A 19,852-nucleotide genomic window follows, 5' to 3' on the forward strand; every position below is an offset into this window, starting at 1 on the left:
GGGGCACGAACCCGTGTCCCCTGCATCGGCAGGCGGACTCTCAACCACTGCGCCACCAGGGAAGCCCCAACTACTGCATTTTTAATTTGCTTAGGTTTCTTTGGATATTTGGCTAAGTCCTCCTACAACCTCTAAAAGCTTTGTAAAATACTTGCACTACAATCTTTCACATGGTCAAATCGGTCAGAGAAACCATCAGGTCTATTTTTCCTCAGAGGCATCTCTTCTAGAGCCCTCAATCGTGCTCCAGTCTAGACTGAGTTGTTCCCTCAGCCAGTGGCATAGCTGGGCTCCTAAAACGTTCCTTCTCCGTGTTGGATTCTCTGTAACCTAGGTCCCTTTTATTTCCTCTTTCTTAATTTGCTCCCTTGTTTTGGTGGGATATTCTTCAAGGAACTTCCTGAGGAAAAGTGTGGAAGATGTATGGGTCCAACAGGAGACAGAAACCACACAGTAATTTAAACAAGGGAAACTGAATCTAAAGAACTATTAAGCTCTGATAGGAGAGTAACTGTAAAGATGCAAAGAGAACTCTGAAGGGTATCCTGAGGCTGAGGGAGAGCGTTCAAGAAAGGGAAAGCTTGGAAGGGGGAGCCCTTCCCCAGCCTGGGATCCAGAACTTGTTGGAGGTGTGGTGGCAGCTCACTGATGGAGATCACCAGGTTGCCCAGGCCAGAGTTCAAGCAGGAGTAACCCTCCACAGTGCTGGTGAGCCACAGATGAGCAGGTGCCCAGAGGGAACGGGGGCACCAATGCAGGCATGAGGGCCAGAGGGAACAGTGTTTGCCTTGGGAGGGTTGCAAGAAACAAACTTCTGGGGTGCAGGCAACAGCAGCCAGCAGGCAGGAGCCCAGAGAGAGTCAGGGTGTGCAGGTCTGTGGTGTCCACATCGGGAGGCCACAGGATGGTAGTCACTGGGCCTGGACCAGGGCTACGAGATCACCGTGAAGTCACTGGGGGAGTATCACCCGATGTCCTCACACACCCAGGACTCTGTTCAACCGTGCAACAGAAGCCAGAAACAGAGCAAAAATGCAACTGCCAGAACCAGGAAGAGAAGCCTTCTTCCTGCAAGGTGCCTCCAGCGCCTTCTACTGACAAAGCTTAACACTGTGCTCTCTGTAAAGGAGGAGAAATGCTTAAGGAATCCAGATCATTATCGCGAGCAGGCACCAAGAGCTGAGAGGCATAAACGGAGAGCAACAGAGGGTAAATTTCCTAATACTTCATTTGCCTGATATATTTTTATTCAATTTTCACTCTTGCTAATGGTTCTAATTGAATTTCTCAAAATTGCTTCATGATCTTCTTGCTTCCCTGTTGCTGTTGAGATGTCTGATGACATGTGGATTCAAGTACTTTGAGGCTGGTACCAATTTTCCTCGTTGGGAGCTTTTAGAATTTTTTCTGTTTCCTTGGTGTTCTGAAGGTTCAAGACAAGCCTGGGTTGGGTCTTTTTCATTTCCTTATAGGAATTTCATTCTGTTATTTCTTTGAAAATCTCCTTCCCTCCACGATCTCTTTCTGGAACTCCTATTTGCTAGATATCAGCCTCCTGGATTGTGTTTCTACACTTCTGGTTCCTTCTCTCCCATCATCCATTTCTTCGTCTTTCTACTTTGCTGTCTGGAAGGTTTCTTCATTTTCTATATTTCCACTCATTTACTGATTTTTAAGTTTTCTGCTATCCTGCTTTTTGTTTTAAAAGAACTCTTTCTTGCTCTAATTGCCCCCTCCTTTGCAAATAACCACGTTGTCCTTGTTTCATGGATGCAAATTTAATCTCTTAATTCTGAGGATATCAACCCTCATTGAATTCTTTTTTTCTGCTCCCCGCATTAGCCATTTCCTCTGAGTTCATTCTTTTCCTCTTGATAATCTTGGATTCCCACTCTCCCATTAGAGACTTCCTCGAAAGTTTAGTAATCTGCTATCTCTTCATATTTAAGAGTGGGCACTGAAGGATAATCAGAAACTCCATCTGTACCTGGGGTGGTGCAGCAGGGGGGCATCTGTTGGATGGTGAGTTCCTCTGGGGCTCTCGGTTCTAGCTGCTTGTTTTCTGGAGCTGAGCAGAGAAAGCATTGCTGGGGGTGTGACAGAGGTGACTGTAGTCCGCCTAATGGTTCAGGACACAGATTTTCACCTAAACTTAGTCTCAGATGCAAGCCTCATCCCAGCCTCTGTGACTGGTACCTCCTAATTCAGAGTCTCTCTGGCTTAGTTTACCCAGGGATCGCTGCCCCCCACCCCAATCGCTTGTCCATAAATAAGCCAGAGGTAATTGGCTGACTGTGCTGGGTAAGCTGGGAATCTGGGCTTCTAGGTGAGTCATACTCTCCACCTCACTCTTGCCTTCTGTTTCAACTGGTGCCTCCAATTCCTGGCTCCTCTGAGTTCCACTGTCAGCTTGATTCTCGTCCTTCTCTGTCTTCAGGCACTTTGGTTTGAGCCTCTCTGCTCTGCAAGGTCATATACTATGTCTCCATTTGTTTCCTGTCCTCATGTATTGTGGTTCAAGGGTACAGATGTCTCCCGGCTTCATCTGAACAGAATATATGCTTCTGCTGTGTGTCTTTATTGTTTTTTTAGAGCATTTCCAATAGGGAAGAATTCAGAAGTCTTTATTTTGCCACCTTAAAACCAGAACTCCCACGTTTTTCCGTTTAATCATCTTGACATCTCAAAGAAGTGGGTCTCAATATCCCCAATTGATAGAAGGGGAAATTGAACTTGAGGCTTTAGTTCAGTGAGACCCTTGAGTACCCAGCTACTATGACCTAGGAGAGGATTCCGTAATGGACAGGTGGAGATGGTTCCTGGCTTCAAGGGGCTTCCAGTTTGGTGAATTTGATCATATAAAGAGGGAATTAGCGTGTGAAGCCAGCCCGCTGTGTGAAGCCCGTGGTGACAGTGTGCTATCTGTAACAGTTAAGAGTAGGAGCCCATCTCCTGAGACAGCAGGGAGGGAAGGCCTTCTGAGAAAGCAGAAGGTCGAGGTGACAGGTGAAAGGTGCCTGAACCTCCCTGCTGATTACACGTCGCCGAGGGCCCGACCACCTCATCATTGCTTTCCACCCCTTCGGAAGGCCTTTTTCTGGTGAGCTGGTCTTTCTCAACTCTGGGCTGCCCTCCTCTTTTTAGCTGCCAGGCTGAGCCTGACTCTTTAGCACACATCATGCATAACATTGCCCAAGTCATGAAAGAAAGTTGTTCTTACGATATCAAGATCATGGGCAGATGGGGAAAAGCAGTACCAGAAGCTCAAGGGACCTGAGTCTGAATCCTTGTCTTGCCACTTACTAGCTGTGTGACCCTGAGCAAGTTACTGAACCTCTCTGAGCCTCTTTCCTCATCCAGAAAAAGAGAATATGATAATAATGACCTCGTAAGATGATTGTGGGGACTGGAGGTAATGTACATAAGGCACCTCATAAATCGCCGAGCAGGTGCTTGCACAGCAAGTGCTCGGTAGTAGTTAGTGGACGTCATTGTTAGCACCCTTACCTTGACTTCCTGGTTTTTGGCCTTCTCGAGCATGCGGAGGGCTCGCTGGTGGGCGGCCTCGAGCTGAGCTTTCGCCACCTGATTCTGCTGGACGCTCTCCTGGAGCTCACGGTCGGAGAGCTGCTTGAGTGCCCGCAGGTCCTCCCTGTAGTTGCTGGTGCACTGCTCCAGAGCCTGCTGCATCTGCGAGAACTACCCGCCAGAGCATCCGACCTCAGTCTGTGCCCCTCACCCGGCCTGGGATTTTCTTTAAACATAAAAGCTTTCTGAACGTCTCCACAGCCCAGCTGAGCCTCCTCTATCCAAGGGAACTCTGAGGGGGGGTAGAAGCTGCAAGCGTAAAGAATCCGGGGACAGCCAGCCCTCCTGGGGGCTCCTCAGCTACAGCCATGGATGCCAGGGAACAGGGAAGAAGGGCTGGAACGTATGCCACCCAAGAGAAATCAAGAGACCAGAAAACCCTCCAAAGGTCTACACAGCAGCCTCCCTTGCGTGCCCCCCCTGTGCCCAAATCTCGCTTTCTTACAGAAGCTTTCCCTGACAACCCTATTTGGCATTATATGCACCCTCTCATCACCAGACAGCCTCCAAATCTCCTTCATCCTGCTCTGTTTTTTCTTTTTCCTGAAGCCCTTAACATGTTCTAATATACTATGTGCTTTGCTTATTTCCTATGTCTAGTATTTTGTGTCTGTATCCACCTCCTCTGCTAAAATACAAGCTCTGTAATGCAGGACTTTTGTCTGGTTTGTTCACTGACGATATCCAAGCACCTAGAAGAGTTCCTGGCTCCTAGCAGGTGCTCATGAGCCATAGCAGGTGTTCAATGAATAAACAAACAGAACCAAGAATCCCACCTCGCCCTGGACCTGGAATACCCTCCCCAGCTTGAACAAGCATCAGACCCTGCATGCATTTCCAAGGTTGTCTGCAAGACTAAGGAAGGAGGGTCTCACTCAGCATGAGGGTGCACCCCCACCATGGCTGTCCTTCTACCTGGGCTTGCAATCTGGCCTTCTGGCTCTGCCACTCCTCCTGCAGATGCTGGATTTCCGGTGCCTTCTCCTTCGGCAAAGAGCCCAGCAGAGGCTGCAGGTCACCTCCCTCCTTGAGGGGCACTTCGATCCTTTGAAGATATGGAGGCCAAAATCACAAAAGATCCCAGGCTGGAAATGACATGGTCACCCTGATAGCATCTTAGCCACTCAGGCTGGGAGGAGGGGGCTCCGATGGCGGCTAGTCGGATGAGAGACATCTCACTTGGACCTTAAAAAGCCACTTGACTACAAATTCTCAGTGCTATTGCACTTGGGATACTGTCAAGATTTGGCTGGAATCACTCGGCATCTGTTTTAGTGGGTGCTTAATAAATGATGATTAATTGTCAGAATGACTAAGAGCTTAGAGTTAGTTATATGGGGTCCCTGGGGGCTTCAAAAGAAGAGGTCTCTGTGGTCTAATTTCACAACTTTTCCTGCATATGGAAAAAAATAACAAAACAATGATGCTTTACTTGAATACAGTACTTTACACTTTTCAAAGCACACTCAAAACTTTTACTGGCTGTTCCCAGCTATAGATAGGAGGATTATAAATAGGCCTTTTTGTGTGTGTAGCAAGAACAAGAAAACGCTGGTTTAAAGCTCCAGTAGTTTCTGCATTCTAGAAGAGATGCTGACAAATATTTTTGCAGGAGACTTTCCTGTACTCAGTTCTGTGCTTTTAAACCAGCTGAGAAATTCAAATGTGACTGGCTGAGATTATAAAGTTAAGTCTTTATCCTGTTTAACAGTGCAAAAGGATGCCACACGGTGGGCATCTCTGCCAAGATTGCTGGGACTCAATGACGTTTTGCTTCCTCTGGCAAAGACATCAGGCCGGAGGACCTGGACTGTGAAGAAAGGCCATGATAAGAACTCCGGCTTGGCAGAGGTGAAAAGGCCCAGCAACATGGACAGAGGGGACCCTTGAAAGGAAGGGCAGGATGCTAAGGGCAGCATAGCAAAGTGGTTAAGAGCATGGACACTAGAGCCAGATTGCCCAGGTTCAAATTCCAGCTCTACTACACTGGTTATGTGACCTTGGCTGAGCTCTTCAAATTGTCTGGGTTTCCTCTTCCGTAACACGGGGTTAATAATAGTACCTTTCACACAGATTGTTATAAAGCTTAATAGAGTAAATATCTTTAAAAATGCTTAACACTATGTCTGGCACATAGTTAATAATCACATAAAAAATTAATCAAACATTTATTAAATTGAGAAGTTTTCTTTCTCTGCATCCTAATTCTCTTAGGTTATCCTCAAACTTTTGGAAGCTATGCTAAACATAACCATATTTAAGGAACAATAAAGGGGAGATACCTTGGTCTGAGCCCTGGTTAGGAGAAGCCAGTGGTGATAGACAGTGAAACAGTCTAGAGCAAGAATGATAAGTGACACTACCAGGCTGGATGTGTGGAACAGGTAAACTTTCCCTGGGGAGGGGACCAGACTTTCTCCCAGGGCTCAGTTATTATTTTAAAAAATGCTTTATTGAGGTAAAGTTTACATTATTGAAATTATGTGTACAATTCAATGAGTTTTGACAAATACACACAACCATAAAAGCAACACCCCAATCAAAATATAGAACATTTTCATTACCCCAAAACTTCCCTGCACCCTCTTCCAGTCAATCCACCATCCACAGGCAGCCAACGCTTTGATTTCCATCACCATAGATTAGTTTTGCCTGATATTAAGCGTCATACAAACAGAATCACATGGTACTACATAATGTCTCTGGAATTCAACCACATTGTTGCAAATGTCAGTAGTTCATACTTTTGGCTGCTGAGTAGTATTTCATTACATGAATACACCATGATTTGTGTATCCATTTTCCTACTGATAAACACCATTTCAGCTGTTTTCACTTCTGGATTATTATGAATAAAGCTGTTAGAAACATTCTTGTACAAATATTTTTGTGGATATATGTTCCCATTTCTTTTGCTTAAATACCTAGAACTGGAATTGCTGGTAGGTATATGCTTAATTTTTTAGGAAACTATCAAATGGTTTTCCAAAGTGGTTGTACTATTTTACACTCCCCGGAGCAATGCATGAGAGTTCCAATCACTCTACATCATTGCCAACATTTTGTGCTGTGAGTCTTTTAATTTTAGCCATTCTGGTAGGTGGGAAATGGTATTTCCTTTTGGTTTTAAGTTGCACTTCACTGATGACTAATGATGTTGAGTACATATTCATGTGCTTATGGGCCATTCATATATCTTTTTTATGGAAGTGTCTGTTCAAACATTTTGTCCATTTAAAAAATGCACTTGTCGGGCTTCCCTGGTGGCGCAGTGCTTGAGAGTCCGCCTGCTGATGCAGGAGACGCGGGTTCATGCCCCGTTTCGGGAAGATCCCACATGCCGCGGAGCGGCTGGGCCCGTGAGCCATGGCCACTGAGCCTGCGCGTCCGGAGCCTGTGCTCCGCAAATGGGAGAGGCCACAACAGTGAGAGGCCCGCATAACGCAAGGAAAAAAAAAAAAAAAAAAATGCACTTGTCTTTTTATTGTTGATTTATAGGTCTGTGGCTTGTCTATTCATTTTCTCACTGGCATTTTTTTAATGAGCATACATTTTAATTTTGATGAAGACCAATTTATCAATTGTTTTTGATGATTAGTATTTTCATGCCCTAAGAAATCATTTCCTACCCCAAATTTTCAAAGATATTTTCCTATGTATTATAGTTTTAACTTTATGTTTAGATCTATGGAACATCTCAAATTAATTTTTATGCATGGGGTGAGGTAGAGGTTGAAGTTTATTTCTTCTCATATGTTTATCCAGTTCCAACACCATTCACTGAAAAACTTTTCCTCTCCCTATTAAATTGCCTCAGCACCTTTAAGAAAAATTAATCTAACATCTTTGTGCAGGTCTATTTCCAGAACCTTCATTGTTTTTCATTGATCTATTTGTCTATCTATATACTGATACCATATAGTCTTTATTACTCTAGCTTCATAATGTCTTAAAATCAGGAAAGCCTGAGTCCTCCAGCTATGTTCTTCAAGATTCTTCTTTTATCTAGGTCCTTTGCTTTTCCATATCAATATTCAGAACAGCTTATTTATTCCTACAGATAGGGCTATTGGGATTTTATATGGGATTGAACTGAGTCTATAGCTCAATTCAGAGTAAATTAAGATCTTAACTGAATATTTCAATCATGATCATTCTGTCTGTAAATAAAGATACTTTTATTCTTCCTTTCTAATTTGTAGCTCTTTTTCTTGCTTTATAGGACTGGCTAGGACCTTCATGACAATGTTAAGTAGTGAAAGCAGAATTTTTGCCTTGTTTCAAATTTTAGGAGGAATGTGTTCAACATTTCACCATTATGCATGTTTACACAGTTTATCATAGATGATCTTTTTCAGGTTGAAGAAATTCTCTTCTATTCATGGACTGAAGAGGTTTTAACATGAAAGGATGTTAAATTTTGTCGAATGCTTTTGTACATCTATTGATATGATTCTTTTTTTAATAATTTTTAAAAATTTATTTATTTATTTTTATTTTTGGCTGCCTTGGGTCTTTGTTGCTGTGCATAGGCTTTTCTCTAGTTGCGGCAAGCAGGGGCTACTCTTCGTTGCGGTTCGCGGGCTTCTCATTGGGTGGCTTCTCTTGTTGCAGAGCACGGGCTCTAGGCGCGCAGGCTTCAGTAGTTGTGGCACTCGGGCTCAGCAGCTGTGGCTCACGGGCTCTAGAGCACAGGCTCAGTAGTTGTGGCACACGGACTTAGATGCTCCATAGCATGTGGGATCTTCCTGGACCAGGACTCGAACCCGTGTCCCCTGCACTGGCAGGTGGATTCTTAACCACTGCGCCACCAGGGAAGTCCCGATGTGATTCTTTTTTCCCTTTATTTTTTAATGTGATGAATTACATGATTACCATTCAAATGTTAAACCAACCACGCATTCCTGGGATAAATTCTACTTGGTCATGATGTATTATTCTTTTTATGTATTGCTTAATTTTATTTTCAAACATTTTGTTGAGGATTTTGCATTCATGAAGAATATTAGTTTGTCTATATTGGTGAATGTTCTAGGTGCCTTGAAAAAAATTTATTCTGTAGTTGTTCAGCATATTGTCTATAGGTATCAGTTAGATTAAGTTAGTTAAAAGTGTAGTTCAAATCTTCTATGTCCTTACTGATATTAGTCTAATCATTCAATCAAAAATCAGAAAAGGGTGTCAAAATCTCCAAATGTGATTGAGAATTTCTCCCTTTAGTTCTCTCAGTATTTGCTTCATTATTTTTAAAGCTTTGTTATTAGGTAATACAGATTCAGGATTGTTATGGCCTCCAGATGAATTGACCCCTTTACCCTTATGAAATATCCCATTTTAATCCCTGGTAATACTCCTTGTTCTGAAGTCTACTGTGATATGAATATAGCCACATTAGCTTCCTTATGTTTCATATTTGCATGGTATGTCTATTCCTACCCTTTTACCTTCAAACCTATCTGTGCCTGTATTAGGGCTGCCATGCAAAATACCACAGATTGGGTTGCTTAAAAAGCAGAAACTCATTTCCTCATACTTCTGAAGGCTTGAAGTCCACGATCAAGGTGTCAGCAGGTTTGGTTTCGCTAAGCCTTCTTCTAAGGCTTCTATTCTTCTGAAGCTTGCAGATAGCTATCTTCTTTCACCTTGTGTCCCCATGTGATTGTCCCTCTGTTGGCATTACCAGTGTGCTAATCTCCTCTTCTTATAAGGACATATTGGGTGAGGGCCAATCTAATGACCCCATTTAACTCAATCATCTTTTTAAAGCCCTATCTCTAAATACATTCACATTCTAACATATTGGGGGTTAGGGCCTCAACATATGAATTTGGGGGTGGGGCACAATTCAGCCAATAACAGTGTCTTTATGCTTAAATATCTCTCTTGCAGACAGCATACAGTAATGTCTTTTTATCCTCTCTGGCAACCTCTTTCTTTTTACTGATGTCTTTGTTTCATTTACATAGTAATTATTGAAATGGCTGGGTTTAAATCTATATCTTCCTATTTGTTTTCTATTTGCCCAATCCTTTTTCTTATTGTTCCTCTGTTCTTCTTTTTCTATCTTCTTACCTGACAAACATTTTTTAGGATTCCATTTTAGTTCTTTTATTGGATTTTTTTTAGCTCTTCTTTGTATTCATGTTTAATGCTGCTCTATGGATTACAATTTCTATCCTTAACTTATCACAGCCTACTTAGAGTTAATATTTCACCTCTTCATATAAGTCCCTTATAACACAATAATTCCATTAATCCCTGTTCTTTGTGCTAGTGTGGTCATACATTATTCAACTACATGCATTATGAACTCCATAATACAATGTTTTTATTATTATTATTAAGCTGTTAGATGTCTTTTAAAGAAATTAAGAGAAGGAAAAACAGTAGTTTTTTATATTTACCTATACATTTGCCATTTCTGATGCTCTTCGCTTTCTCCTGTAGATCCAAGTTTAAATTTGGTGTAATTTCCTTTCAGCTTTAATAAATTCCATTGCCGTTTATCATACTGCAGCTTAGCTGGTGAAAAATTCTCTTAGCTTTTATATACCTGAAAATGTTCTATTTCAGTCTTATTTTTGAAGGATATTTTCACTGGATTTAAAATTTGGACTTGACAGGCTGTTTTTTGTTTTTTTTTTCCTTTTAGTACTTTAATGATATTGTTCCATAGTTTTCTGGCTTTCAGAAGAAATTAAGGCTGGAAGGCTGATGAGAAGTCAATTGTCATTAGTATTGACAGTCGCCTGTCCCCTGTATGTAATTTGTCTTTTTAAAAAGCTGATTGCTTTAACATTTGGTGGGGATATATTTTTTTTTCAGCAGATTTTCTGTGGTGTACCCAGGCATTGTTATCTTTGGATTTATTCTGTGGGGAGTTCACTGAGCTTCTTGAGTATGTAAATGGATGTCCCACACCAGTTTGGGGGAATTTTCAGTCATTATTTTTCCAAATATTTTTTCCTCCTCCATTTTCTTTCCCTTTTTTCTCTTGGGCTCCAAATACATGCATATTAGACCATTTCATATTGTCCCACAAGTCAAGAAGAATCTCTTCATTTTTAAAAAATCTTTTTTTCCCCTAATTCTCTGAACAAGACAGTTTCTACTGATATATCTTCAAGCCACTAACTTTTCTTTCATGGTTTTAATTTGCTGTTAAGCCCATCCAGTGAGGTTTTCATTATGGATATTGTACTTTACAGTTTTCGAATTTCCGTTTGTTTCAAGGTTTTCATTTCTCTGCTGAAACTCCCTATTTGTTCACTCATTATAACAATCTTTTCCTTTATGTCCCTGAACATAGCTCATACAACTGCTTTCAAGTCCTTGTCTGCTAATTCTAATACCTAGGTCATTTTAGGCTTTATTGGCTGATTTTTTTCTTGATTACAGGTTGCACTGTTCTGCTTCCTTCCAAGTCTCGTAATGTTTTCATCAAATGCTCAATATTGTGGATAATACAATGTAGGGAGTCTGTATTATAAATTCCTTTCAAAAGTGTTGAGTTTTGTTATGACAGCCAGTTAAATTACTGAAGGCTCTTTCTGATCCTTTTATGCTTGGATTTGTCTTTTGTTAGAGCAGGTATATTTCAACATTGTCCTTTGTTCTAGGGTGTGGCCCTTACCCTCTAGGGTATGTTTCTTACTCCTAAAGTGTTACTTTTCTGAGGTCTCAACTAAATGCTCAGAGAGCTCAGAAAGGCTTTTTTATTCTGGCTGAGCTGAGACTCCAATGTCTGCTAGCATTGAATCTCTGGTATCTTCATTTTCCTCAGCACCGTGGCAGCAGCACACTCCTAGGCCTCATGGAGTCTCATCTTGTACATGCTCACTCAAGCCCCTGGCAAGGACCTACAGAAAACTCTCATAGATTTCTGCCCTCTATACCCCCCACATAGGATCCTCTCTTCTGGTATCCTACCTTACAAAGTCTAGCTGCTTTAGCAGCCCTGAGCCCTGACATCTGCCTGCTCAGCTCAGCTTGCCTCCAATTCTCTGCACTGTGGTTGGCACTGTCCCCAGGGAGAAAGGCAGGAGAAAATGTGGGGTGATTATGGGATTCAACTCCTTTTTCCCTTCTGAAGGACATGGTCCTTCTCTGCATATTGTCTTATTACTCAGAAGAGCTGTCTCGTATATTTTGCTCAGTTTATAGTTGTTTACAGAAAGAGGGAAAGTCTAGTACCAGTTACCCTGTCATGCCTAGAAGTGGAAGTTTCAGTCCTTATTACTGAGTATTAAAGGAGAGGGTGACCTTGGAAAAGTAGAAAAACTGTGGAACTTCATGTGGCACATAAGAACAGCTGCCCTAAGTTGAGATGTAGTTAAAAGCATGAGTTCCGGAGCCAGAGAAACTATCATCTGGATCCTACCATCTACTGGCAGTGTACCAGTAGATGGGCAAGTGACTTAACCTCTCTGTTCTTCAGTTTCCCTCATCTGTAAAATGAAGTACTTCAGGGACTTCCCTGGTGGCGCAGTGGTTAAGAATCCGCCTGCCAATGCAGGGGACACGGGTTCGAGCCCTGGTCTGGGAAGATCCCACATGCCGCGGAGCAACTAAGCCCGTATGCCACAACTACTGAGCCTGCGCTCTAGAGCCCATAAGCCACAACTACTGAGCCCACGTGCCACAACTACTGAAGCCCGTGAGCCTAGAGCCCGTGCTCCGCAACAAGAGAAGCCACTGCATCTCAATGAAGAGTAGCCCCAGCTTGCCACAGCTAGAGAAAGCCCGCGCGCAGCAGCAAAGACCCAACGCAGGCATAAATAAATAAATAAATAAATAAATAAATTTAAAAAAAAATAAAATAAAATGAAGTACTTCAATAACGGTATGTCTACCTAATGAAGATGAAATGGGTTAATCCAACATTCAGTAAATACTTATTATTTTCATCATCATCGTTATTCCCTGGAACACCACTAATGGGAATTCCCCTCTCTTACTCCATTTTATTGCCCCAAATTCCTTCATATCCTAAAAACCTGATCTTATCCTACCATCTCTCACAAAGCAAGCCATAGCTAACTCTCCTGACTCCCCATGCTCCCTTTGAAGTTGATTGTGACCTGCTACCCCCCACCTTAAATCAACAGCCACTGGAAAAGCCACCTCCCTCTTACGGCCACCATGCCAAAAGTTCCCTGACAAGCATCCTTCAGGGGGTTAACTACTGAATACGCAGCCTCACCCCTTAAAGGAGCCAATGCGTTTGTTCTGTCCTGCAGCCTCTAACCTTGGATCTTTCTATTCCTTTCTCATCACTGCTTAGTCCTTACACTCCCACTAAAACCACTGTGGAAGAAGCTTACAGACCCCACACCTCCTCATTTGGTTCTAAAGTTGAGGAACCCCTTTATCAATATAGCTATGTGGGAGAAAAAGACAAGTCTGTTGTGACCACCACTGCTGTTGCTCTGCCCAGCATCTTCTCCTTGGGGAAGCCTTTCCTCTTTCCATGGTGGTCCTGTTTAGTCCACAGGGTTTGGGTGCAGCTAACTCTGCCCTCACCATTAGCTGGCCCCAGGGAAGGGCATGTGACACATACCTGGCCAATCAGAGCCAGGCATCTCCTTGGCCAGGAAGACTGGCTCAGAGATGCACATGTGCCCCAAGCTGGGCCCCTTAGAAACCTCTTTCAAATTCCTGCCAGTATTTTCACAGTAAAGATTATTTTTTTCCCTTTGGAATTGTGAGTTTTAAACAGGACAAGATTTGTGGCTGCCAGTGGTAAGTGACAGTACCAGGATTTAGTCTGGAGGCCTGACTCCAGAGTCTGTGCTCTTTAACTTCTATGGTTCTACACCTCATAGATCCTGAGACAGAATCTGGAGGGACCTGTGGAAGTATTATTAGCTGAAGAGTTCACTGGACTACAGGGTACCTGACACTGCCATTGATATGATTTAGGAGTGTAGGCTTTGCTTCCTCAATGCTATAAGTGTTTCTGTTCCCTCAAAATTCATATTTTGAAGCCTATTGCCCAATATAATGGTATTAAGAAATGAGGCCTTTGGATTCTTTACAGACCTAGAACAAAAAATCTTAAAATTTGTATGGAGAAACAAAAGATCCCGAATAGCCAAAGTGGTCTTGAGGGAAAAGAACGGAGCTGGAGGAATCAGATTCCCTGACTTCAGACTACACTACAAAGCTACAGTAATCAAGACAATATGGTACTGGCACAAAAAACAGAAATATAGATCAATGGAACAGGGTAGAAAGCCCAGAGATAAACCCACGCACCTATGGTCAGCTAATTTATGACAAAGGAATAATGGGAATAAAAACAAAAATAAACAAATGGGACCTAATGAAACTTAAAAGCTTTTGCAAAACAAAGGAAACTACAAACAAGATGAAAAGACAATCCTCAGAATGGGAGAAAGTATTTGCAAATGAATCAACGGACAAAGGATTAATCTCCAAAATATATAAACAGCTCATGCAGCTCAATATTAAACAAACAACAAACAACTCAATCCAAAAATGGGCAGAATATCTAAAGAGACATTTCTCCAAAGAAGACATACAGATGGCCAAGAAGCACATGAAAAGCTGCTCAACATCACTAATTATTAGAGAAATGCAAATCAAAACTACAATGAGGTATCACCTCACACCAGTCAGAATGGGCATCATCAGAAAATCTACAAACAATAAATGCTGGAGAGGGTGTGGAGAAAAGGGAACCCTCTTGCACTACTGGTGGGAATGTAAATTGATACAGACACTATGGAGAACAGTATGGAGGTTCCTTAAAAACTAAAAATAGAATTACCATATGACCCAGCAATCCCACTACTGGGCACACACCCAGAAAAAAACATAATCCAAAAAGACACATGCACCCCAATGCTCATTGCAGCACTATTTACAATAGCCAGGACATGGAAGCAACCTAAGTGTCCATCGACAGATGAGTGGATAAAGAAGATGTGGTACATATATACAATGGAATATTACTCAGCCATAAAAAGGAATGAAATTGAGTCATTTGTAGAGACATGGATGGATCTAGAGACTGTCATACAGAATGAAGTCAGAAAGAGAAAAACAAATATAGTATATTAATGCATATATGTGGAACCTAGAAAAATGGTACAATTTGTGCAGGGCAGAAACTGAGATACAGACGTACAGAACAAATGTATGGACACCAAGGCAGGAAAGTGGTGGTGGGGGGTGGTGGTGGGATGAATTGGGAGATTGGGATTGACATGTATACACTAATGTGTATAAAATGGATAACTAATAAGAACCTGCTGTATAAAAAAATAAATAAAATAAAATTCGATAAATAAATAAATGTGAATACCCATTTAAAAAAAAGAAAGAAAGAAAGAAAAAGAAATGAGGGCTTTGGAAAGTGATTAGGTCATGAGGGTGAAACCCTCATGAATGGGATTAGTGCCTTTATAAAACAGACCCTAGACAACTCCCTTGCCCTTCCACCTTGTGAAGACACAGTGAAAAGATGCCTTCTATAAGCTAGAATGTGAGCCCTCACTAGACACAGAACCTGCCATCACCTTGACCTTCGACTTTCCAGCCTCCAGAACCGTAGAAACAAACTTCTGTTGCTCATAAGCCACTGCTAAACAGTCCGAATGGACTATGGCAACCAACTACTTGAAGAGCTGCCAGATGGTAGCATGGCTTCCATGTCATCTGTCAGGACCCCACACAGCCATTGATTAGTGTGGGGCATGGATTATAACTGTGGTGGCCTCAGAATCACCTGGGAAGCTTTCTCAAAAGACATACGGTTGGGATGTACCCAGACCCACTGTATCAGAATCTTGTGAGGTGGTGTGACAGATCATTATTGTTCAGCAAATATTTACTCTCCCCTTCCTCTGCCTTGTGTGATGCTATGGATTGAATTGCGTCTCCCCAAATTTACATGTTGAAGCTCCAATCACCAATGGTGGTATCTGGAAATAAGGCCATGGGAGGTAATTAGGTCAGGCCAGTGGAGCCCTCATGGTGAGATTAGTGTCCTTATAAGGAGAGACACAAGAGAGACCTCCTCCCACACTGTCTGCCGCCTTTCTCTTCACCATGTGAGGACACAAGAAGAAGATGGCCATGTGCAAACCAGGAAGAGAGTTCTCACCAGGAACTGAATGGACCAGCACCTTGATCTTGGACTCCCCAGCCTCCCCAGAACTGTGAGAAATAAACTTCTGTTGTATGGTATTTTGTTATAGCAGCCCAAGCTAACTAAGACATGTGGCAAGCATATTCTCCTCTGCCTAGGGACATTAGTTTTGCTCATGTGACTTGCTTTGGCCGATGGAATTTGGGTAAAAATGAGAATGCAGTTCTCAGTGTAGGCTTTAAGAGGCATTGCATGTTTCCATCAGCTTTTGTGAGTTTCTTCCCTTTACCAGGACAACAACATGCCCTGGAGAGGCTAATCCATCAGTCTCAGTCCCAGCATGGGAAGGCATCTGAGCAGACTTAAACTCTACCCATGGTTTGGGGCAGAGCAATAACAGCTGACTCTCAGTCAGGAGCCAAGCTCATATAAAAATAGCAGAGCTTGGCAGAGCCAAGAATAAAGATAGCTGACCTATGAGCTAAAACCACCAATATTTTGGGAATGTTGGTTACAACAGTAAAAGCTGACTAATATAGGTGATAAAGGTGGGAGATTTCCACTCAGTGACTAAGCTCCCTCATCTCCCTTACTTAGTTAAGAACACTTGGAAGAATAGGGAGCAGAGGTTTGGGGCCAGTCCAGGTCTGTCTGAATTTGGGGCAGTTTATTAACCTTTTTGAGTTTCAGGTTCTTAATATACAAAAGGGTCCCTCTGGGTTGTTGTGACAATTAAATAAGATGATTCAGAAAAAATATCTATAGCTGTGCTGGAGGCATACAAGACATGTCTGTTCCCTCCCTAAGCATCATGCAGGGGGCGGTGATAAACACGCGAGGACAGAATGAATGAATGAATGAATCCTTCCAAGTCTGAGTCCTCATTCACTGGAGCCCTCAGAAGCCTGCCTGTCCTGTACCTTTCCTCTTCGTCGCTGTTGGTTCCTTCTTCAGCTGCTAACTTGTCTTGAAACTTTTCTCCTCTGGGCAGGGTCTGAGAAGGTTCATTCGGCCTCAAGCAGGGATCCTAAGGCAAAAACAGTTGCAAGATGAGACGAAGCACAGTTCTCTGCGTCAACTTGTGGTTTATCAAACCAGAGACTGGAGGAGAAAGAGCCCCCTGCAATCCAGTGGCAGTGCCCGGCTCGCAGGCCTGTGACGATTCAGTGCTGAGCCCCCTGCCTTGCTTAGGAGCAGTGTCAGCCCTTATCCCTGTGTCCTGTTTCCATCTACCACGCATGTCACACAGCTGACGAAATTAAACAGCGGAGCAAAGAAGTAGCTTGTCCACGGTTCCCACCAGTGAGGAGTGGAAATGAAATGCCAGCGGGGACTCTGACCCTGATGTGGGGACCTGAGAACAGTGCCAGCAACAGCCACTGGTCTATAAGTGGGAGCAACTGGTATTATTATTATACCCATTTTACAGGTGGCAGTCTGCTACATCCTATCACACAGGATCAGAAAACATGGAACTTGACCAGAAGCTTTGAGAAATGGGGTATGGTGGGAGGACAATATGGAAACCATGAGGTAATAATGAGGCTTCAGAATTTTCTATGAGGTTGAATTTGTCTGTTATCATTTCCCCTTTCTGCAGAGATAGAAAGGTGAAGACTTTCTTATTTTGATTCTTCTACTTGTTACAGTAACCACTGTCCATGGAAAACAGGGTAAGACAGGCTAGGACAGATTTCTTTGTTGAGAAATCTCATTAAATAATAATAAATTGCAACCTGGGCTTCCTGCTAACTATGTGCCTGGCCTTGAGACAGTCTTGTCTGTTTTTTCTGGACCTGAGCTTCATCAGCTGTGAAACAAAGGGGTTGGCTACATCTGTGGTTTTCAAACTGTGCTCCAGGGACTGTGGGAGATGCCCTCGGGGGTGAGAGGGGCAAAGCTGAGGCTGGAAGACGGGGCCTTGGGCTCCCCTCCCCACTTGACACAGAATGAAACTGCTTTGGTTGCCTTCCATGTACTCTAATGTCTATGAAAGGCCACCAGTGTCAAGGCCAATGATGACCTCCACGTTGCCAAATCCAATGGTCACTCCTTGGGCCTCAGCTAACGGGACCTCTCTGCAGAATGGGAAATATCTGATCACTCCCTCCTCCATGCAGCCCCCTCTCCTGGGTTTCCACCTCTCTTGCAGCTGCTCCTTTTCCATCTCCTCTGCTAAAACCTCCTCCTCCCCTGCCCTAGACCTCAGTCCTTGGACTTCTCTTTTCTCTCTCACTCCCTAGTGTCTCATTTAACTCCATGGATACTGATGACAAACAAATTTATCTCTATTTCCAAGTTTCCCCCTAAAGTCTGGACTTGTACACCCAACTGCCCTCCAGATATCTCTTGGATGCTTAATAAGCTTCTCAAAACTGTCACGCGTCCAGAGCTGAACACTTGGTCTCACTTCCTCCAAACGACAAGCATGTACCTGTTACAGGGCCTTTGCACTGGTTGTTCCCACTGCCTGCAATGCTCTACCCTGTGATATTTATGTGCTTCCTCACTTCAGTCACCACCACCAAGAATCCTTCCCTTGTTTAAAGCTTGGGCTCTGGCAGCAGACTATGTTTAAATCCCAGTTCTTCTTATTGATGATGTAACTTTGGGAAAATTACTTAGGTTGTTGTGAGGATTAAATGCATGTAAATGTAAACGAATGTAACACCCTTGGAACAGTATTAGCTACACAGTAAGTACTCAAAATAACATTCCCCAGGATTATTCTCTGACTACCCTTCTCTAAAATAACACCCCCTCTCACTTTCTTTTTCCCACCTTGCTGTATGACCTCACTGTTTGTTTTCCGGTGACGTTAATTGTCTACTTTTTTATTCTGGTTCCCTCACTGGAAGGTAAGCCCCATGAGGGCAGGGACTCTGCTCTGTTTCACCATTGTTTTCCTGGTTCCCAGGACAGTGTGTGGCACGTGGTTACCCTCGGTAAACATGACATAAATAAACCCAAATAAACTCACAGGCCACTCTAGGACAGCAGGAGGACCATTTTCTCCCAAACTCACCCCACGCTCCCATCACGTCCCCTGGGGGCAACAGCTGGGACTAACTGCACTTCTAGTGAGAAATCTGCAGAGCACGCAGCTGGAAGGTGTGGGTGTAGGGATGGCTGTGGCCCAAACTTTGGGTGTTTTCCAGCTCTGCTCAGGAGCCCTTAGTGCCCTCATAATTCTTAAGTTCCGAGAACTCTGTGGTGTCTCTAAGTGGGACAAAATCTTGATCCCATGTGATGTTGGACGCCTCTGAAGAATCAGGTGGAGGGGCATTTGGGAAGTGACTGTCCACCCCTGCCCGGAGGACCTTTCCAGAGTGCCCAGCAGCACAGCTTGTTAGAGGCTAAGGGGCCATTCTGCCTCCACAGCCATTCTACCTAAGCCCTTGTCTTCCCTTTGCGGGTGATGTGTTCTGAGCCAATGTAGTTAAGTCAGAGCTACATTTGCCAGGATTCCCTTCCCTGCATATTCTGGGCCAGCTGACTTTGTGCAAGGTCTGGAAGATGAGCACAAAGCAGCAGCCTTTATCTTTCTAAGCCTCTGGATGCCTGACGCAGGGCTCCAGGGGTGGCTGGAGCTCACGCACACCGTCACCAATCTGCTGGTTCAGCTTGGTGAACTGGGCAGTTTGGGAGCTCTCAGCTCTTCTGCCTCCTGCTGGACCATCCCTAGGCTTCTCTGTGTCCTGGGCCAAGGGCACATTTGGCTCTATGATGAAGGATGCCAGACTCTCCCACAGGTCACACGTATCACCAAAGCTGGAGCTTCATCAGCCTCAGAAACTGACACTGTTCCAGCTCAGTTTCAGGGTTGCATTCGCCCTTGGTCTTCCCCATTCTACATCTGTCCTTTCCTTCTGGCTGCCTGCCCTGCTTTAGGCCCACTTTAAGCCCCACACCAGATTCCGGAGCAACAGTTGAACATAAAGTATTTAGCTGGCTCCCACAGTTATGTCAGGTTATTTCCCAAAAGGAATTCCATATTCTATATCATTTCTAGTAATTTGTTCCTCTGGTCAAACCCTAACTGATGCACACTCTTTAATCTCCAGACCCCACTTATCCTTCAAAGCTCTACTCAACTGTCACTTCCTCCATGAAGCCTTCACAATCTCTTTTGTTGCAATTACACTCTTT

At 43.4% G+C, this 19,852-nt stretch overlaps 1 protein-coding gene across 1 annotated transcript in view; it reads right to left on the reverse strand.

The window, feature by feature from the left end:
- The window catches only part of FAM184B (family with sequence similarity 184 member B), a 120,181-nt gene that overhangs the window by 19,476 nt on the left and 80,853 nt on the right, over positions 1–19,852 (reverse strand). Inside the window, exons 8-10 of the mRNA XM_007449823.1 lie at positions 16,624–16,730; positions 4,504–4,633; positions 3,508–3,699 (exon numbers count right to left, since the gene is read on the reverse strand). Of these exons, the coding sequence (XP_007449885.1) occupies positions 3,508–3,699; positions 4,504–4,633; positions 16,624–16,730 (429 nt within the window). The remainder of the gene's footprint in view (positions 1–3,507; positions 3,700–4,503; positions 4,634–16,623; positions 16,731–19,852) is intronic.

The sequence above is a fragment of the Lipotes vexillifer genome, unplaced genomic scaffold (genome assembly GCF_000442215.2).
Source record: "Lipotes vexillifer unplaced genomic scaffold, Lipotes_vexillifer_v1.1 scaffold1067, whole genome shotgun sequence".
Lineage (NCBI taxonomy): Eukaryota > Metazoa > Chordata > Mammalia > Artiodactyla > Lipotidae > Lipotes > Lipotes vexillifer.